General features: G+C 40.2%; 1 protein-coding gene across 1 annotated transcript in view; it reads right to left on the bottom strand.

Annotated features, from left to right (window-relative positions):
- The window catches only part of ZC3H12B (zinc finger CCCH-type containing 12B), an 80,138-nt gene extending 76,025 nt beyond the window's left edge, over positions 1-4,113 (bottom strand). The window contains exon 1 of the mRNA XM_008710659.1: positions 3,506-4,113. Within this exon, the coding sequence (XP_008708881.1) occupies positions 3,506-4,113 (608 nt within the window). The remainder of the gene's footprint in view (positions 1-3,505) is intronic.
- Between the last annotated feature and the right edge of the window lie 1,347 nt (positions 4,114-5,460).

The following is a 5,460-nucleotide window of genomic DNA, read 5'->3' as shown; positions in this document are numbered from 1 at the left end:
AGAGAGAGAGAGAGAGAGAGAGAGAGAGAGAGAGAGAGAGAAAGGAGTAAAATGAAGCATATATCTATAAAAATATAGGTGTGAAAAAATACAAGTTAAAAAGCAACTATGAAATATAAGTTGGTATAATAAACATCTAGTTGAAATGAGAAAAAAAGGTAAAAAGAAAGAAAAGAGAAAAAACCTAAGAAAAAGAAAAAAAAGGAGAATTTTATCTGAAAAATAAATGAGTCATGAGGCAACACCTGGAGCTCAATATACTGTTTTCCTCTGGCATTGGAATTTTACAGTCTTATGGGATCCATAGGCTCATCATCCACCTGTTCTTCCAGACTGTCTTTTGGGGGAGAGGCCTGCTGTGCTGTTTCTCAGGTGTCCCTGTGTGGGCAGAGTTGCCCCACCCCCTGTCAGGGGGGTGGGCTCAGTGAAAACTGGTCCTATGTGTAGTTTTTTCCCCCCTGGAGGTTTTCCACATCTCTTCAGAGGATCAGAGCAAAAATGGCTGAGCGCAGACCTCTGGCCCAGAGCAGAAAGATCACAGTCTGCCCTCTTTAATAAACTCTCCAAGACAAAGAGTCTCCACTTCTGTATGCACTGAAAACTGTAGCCTCCCACTGTGTGCACCCACTGCAACTTTCTCAGAGGTAGTCCTAGGGGCCTGGGAGTGCCACTGACCTTTTTGACTCTAAGACCACAAGTGGCCATGGGCTTGCGTGCACACCTGAATCTCCTTGATCGTGTGTGGGTGCTGCTCTAATGTTCTTTCTGGGCCACGACTGCCCTTCAAGTTTTTACCTGGTCGGGCGCAGGTTCCAGACTTTTTCAGGCTGCTCAGGAAAAGAGCAATTATCTACCAGCCTGGCTCATGCTTTATGGTGATCCCAGCTGAGAATCCCCTTCTGAGTTCACTGACCATAACCTGCTTCCTGACTCCACTGCTCAGGCACTCTACCAGTTCAGGCTCCCCTGTTCACTCTGTGACTCCTCAGATCCTGAGACCACAATGCCATGTCCTACCTAGAATTCTGCCTTTTCATTTTCAGAGAGAGATGTCTCTTACTAGAGCAGATTTCTAAGGGTTCTGATTTTGCACTCAGGTGTTATATCACTTTCCAGGAACCAGCTTATCAAGGCTCCCTCCCCCTTCTGTTTATCTTCCAATATCTTCCCACAGATTCACAACTCCATGAGTCATACCTTTCAAAAAGCAGTAGCTTTTCTGCTTGTAGAGATTCAGATATATATTCTTACATCTCAGGTTGATTTCATTGGTGTTCAAAATGGTTTGATAGATATCCAGCTAAATTCAGGGGATTAGTTGAAATGGGGTCCCCTACTCCTCAGCCATTTTGCCTCCCTCCCCTGATATGTGGAATTTAAGAAACAAGGCAGAGATCATAGGGGAAGAGGGGAAAAAATGAAACAAGACAAAACCAGAGAGGGAGACAAACCATAAAAGACTCTTAATCTTAGGAAACAAACTGAGGGCTGCTGGAGGAGGAGGGAGTGAGGGGATGGGTTAACTGGGTGATGGAAACAGGGGAGGGTATGTGTTGTAATGAACACTGGGTATTATATAAGAGTGATGAATCACAGACCTGTACCCCTTAAACAAATAATACATTATATGTTAATTTAAAAAAAGAAAATCATTGAACCTTGTTGAAGTCTAGTTTTCTCATCTGTAAAATAAAGTTTCTGTGAGGATTAAATAGAACTATATACTAAAATGGACCTCCAGGTAGTCTGCTAAGCAACTCCTGTATAGAGCAATGGTATGGTTCATAAAACTTGTGCTATCTCTGCTCCCTCTCCAGGAACATCCAGTAGTGTGCTATGTGCTGTGAGAAAAACAAAGGAGGCATAAAACAAGGCCCCTGCCCTGCAGAACAATGGGATAATCAAATGAAAAACTTGCTAGTCTAAGGCTTCTTACTTTTGTTCTGATTCTGTACAGTCTAAGATTCCAGGGAGTTCAAGCAATGATAGACTCAGAAGGAAACAGGCTGGGAATTAAAAAAAAAGATTTATTTACTTATTTGAGAGACTGGGGGAGGGGCACAGAGGGTGAGAATCTCAAGCACACTCCTTGTTGAGTGCAGAGCCTGATGGGGGGCTTGATCTCACAACCCTGATTTCAGGACCTGAACCAAAACCAAGAGTTGGATGTTTAACTGATTGAGCCACCCGGGCACCCCAATCCTTCAGAGTTTTAAAGCCAAACTGAATGACAACTCATTTTAGAAATAAGAAGAGGTTTTTATTTTGATGAAGTCCCAATAGTTTAGTTTTGCTTTTGAATAAAAAAAAGAAATGGAAGAAGGGATTCTTAAAGATCTCTGACATGAAATAAAAAATTATATGAGAAAGTATGGAATAAAGTATGAAAGCACTCTTCATAATGTATTTACTAACGTTCTACAGCAAATCACCACACATTTAGTGTCTTAAAATAACACCAACTTAGTTTTAGTTCAGGAGGTCAGAATTCTAAAATCAATGTTCTGACAAGACTGTGTTGTTTCTGCAGGCTTCAAGAGAGAATCTGTTTCCTCGCCATTTGCAGTTTCAGAGGCTGCCCACATTTCCTTGGCTCATGGCTTCTTTGTTATATCACAAGACCTCTTGTTTCTGTCATCACACCTCCTACTACTCATTCTTATCCTGCTGCCTCTTTCCCTCTTATAAGGACCTTTGAGATTATAGTGAGTCCACCTTGATAAACCAGTATAATTTCACTTATCTCAAATCCTTAACTTAATCAAACCTGCAAAGTCACTTTTAGCATGTAAAATAACATAATCCCGGATTCCAGGGATTAGGATGTGAACATCAAAAGGGAGCTATTATTCAACTTACCATAGGTGCTGTAGCTCAGAGATAATCAATGGGATTAAAAAGTCCGGATGGTATTTATGAAAGCAGTACATCTTGATGGGTATGAAGATAAGGAAGAGGTCACTGCTAGGTTGGGGAATGACATGGACACAAGCAGTGGGGTTAGAAATCAGCATAATTTACATGGAGGCTGATGTAAATCCAGTAGGTGTGAAAAATACAATCAAATAGGAGAAGAGAAAGGTCGGATCACAAAGCCAGGCAAAGGGATCCAAATTTGGTAGAATGACAATTGGGAGTTACTGAAAGTTCCCGAGTAAGCCCCCAAGTGATGTTATAAAAGCATTCTCAGGATGATTCATCCAGACAAGTAGAGGTGGGAGAAGGGGCCGCAAGAGGAACAAAGGTTAAATGATTATGTTTCCATTGAAGAATCACTGATGTCTAAGCTGTTTTCAGGGTACCTGAAAACAAATTGCCAACAATTTCAAAGGAGAGAGAAAGGACCCTGGCAGGATCATTTTAGCCTCTCTCCACCTACAAGAGCACAAGCCATGAACAACAACCAGGAAACTCTCATAGCATTTAGCAAAGAAAGATGATTTCTATGAGCTCAGGGAAGGTTTCTTTTTTTCTTTTTTAAAGAGCAAAAATATACTACACTTACCTCATTGCCACATTACTTCCATCTATGACAACTGGCCTCAAATTTTCACTGCTGTCTATTTCATCTTCAAGAGATAGTTCAGGGCTTGCGGTCTCTCTGGAGCTGGAACCCCGAGGCACTAACAGACTCAAGCTGACCTGCCCTTCTGAATCACCTTTGTTCCCAAGTCTGACGAGCTCTGCCAATACATCATTAATAAGTGATTCTGGGCCCAGCTTGTTCAATACTGATTGAATCTGTGTCTCTGCGTAGCCCAGCTTTAGAGCAAAATCCATCTTTGCTTGGTATTCCTTTTCCAAGTCAAGCTTCCCCTCTTGTAGAATGCTGCTCTGGGAGAAGCTTGGATGGTCTAAGCAGGGTGATCTATAGAGCTGACGGTGTGGCTTAGAGGGAATCCCCTTTTTTTTCATCTGAGCATCCCCAGGTTGGTGGCTATTGTCATTGTTGCTGCTCTTAAGGCTCATCTGTTCAGGGTCACTTTCAGAGTTCATCCACTCTTCAGAGTCAGCATTGCTGTGCTCTAGGCTGTCCTGCTTAGACTGTTGTTTCTCTTCCTTGGAGGCATTCTTCTCCATTTTTGGTGTCTCTACTGCAGCCGTGGCCGTCATCCCTTTCAGTGAGCAGTCTGAGGTCTAATCAGTTATTTTTCTTTTTAGACTGCTTGGAATCCACATACAGTTACATTCCGTTGTGGTAAAATGTGGTAGTGATGGTGCAAGAGTTTGCCTGTTTGGTTCGGTATGTTCAGATGTTACCAGTCCCTACAAATAAACAAAGATACCACAATCATGTTTAGTAAAATTCTGGAAAAGCATTTCAGAATGCAAAGGTTTCTTTGTAAGAAACTACAGGCTGTATGACATTTAATTTTTGTGCTTCAAATGATTGGACTCATCTTACAATAAAGAAAAAAATTCTTTTATAATTCTAATTCTTTAATAATTCTAAGCATAAAATTTCATTGGTGACAATAATGCTGTAATCCCCCCCACACACACACAAAATAAATCACGCTATAGTTAACTGTTAATCATAACAACTTTGAGAAAGAAAAACATAGCATTTCAACAAGAGTCAAGAATATATGCATCCTTGATAGGATTCTCTCTTTTCCTTTCTGCTAGGCAAGTTTTCCCAAATCTCACACCAGATCCCTCTTGCTAAAGCTGAGTTCCACTCCTGAAGAGCACAACATCTTCAGCACTACTCATTGCAAAATATCAGGGATTCTATCTACTGGGTAGACTAGAAAACCATTGAAATTGTTTTCAAGCAATTGAAGTAGGGTATAAGGTGACAAGTAGATAGGTGTGCTCCAGATTTTTAAAAAATGGGTCTGTGTACACTTTTGAATTGTATCTGCAGCCTCTTTTATTTATTGCAACTGTATTTATTGTTTTGTAAAAAGGAGAAAATTGTCAATTTATTGTCACAATAAACCAAAACATTTTGAAAAGAATATTAATTACAAAAGAGAATTAAGGACAATTTTATTTCTGAACTCCTCCTCTCACTGATCACATCTGTCCCTGCAGGGCTGAGTTCTAACTTGGCCAAAGTGTTTTTTCCTCAGTTTGAGCCTTGGTTTCCTTATATATAAAATGAGAATATTGATACTTACCTCACAAGGTAAGGACTATGTAAGATGAGTAAGGAAAGTGCTTAGAAAAGTGAATAGAACATATAGTAGGTTCTTAACATATGTAAAGGATACAACAGACACCATCAAAAGATTGGTTTTTGTTTTAAGAAGTCTAACAGAGAAGCAAAAGCTGTAGACCTGCGAGCACTGACAAGCTCTTCAGATAGCAGCAGTGTTCACTAATCTAAAATCTGATTATCTATGTAACCAATGTACTAAAGTTTTCTGGTTACCCTTTAGTAATATTTACACAAACAAGAAAAAAAGTCACCAATAGCTCTATCTAAGAATAATATGGATAAGTGCTTGTGTG

The sequence above is a fragment of the Ursus maritimus genome (assembly GCF_017311325.1).
Source record: "Ursus maritimus isolate PB19 chromosome X unlocalized genomic scaffold, ASM1731132v1 scaffold_X1, whole genome shotgun sequence".
In the NCBI taxonomy this organism is placed as follows: domain Eukaryota; kingdom Metazoa; phylum Chordata; class Mammalia; order Carnivora; family Ursidae; genus Ursus; species Ursus maritimus.
This window is presented reverse-complemented; position numbering and strand designations above follow the sequence as displayed.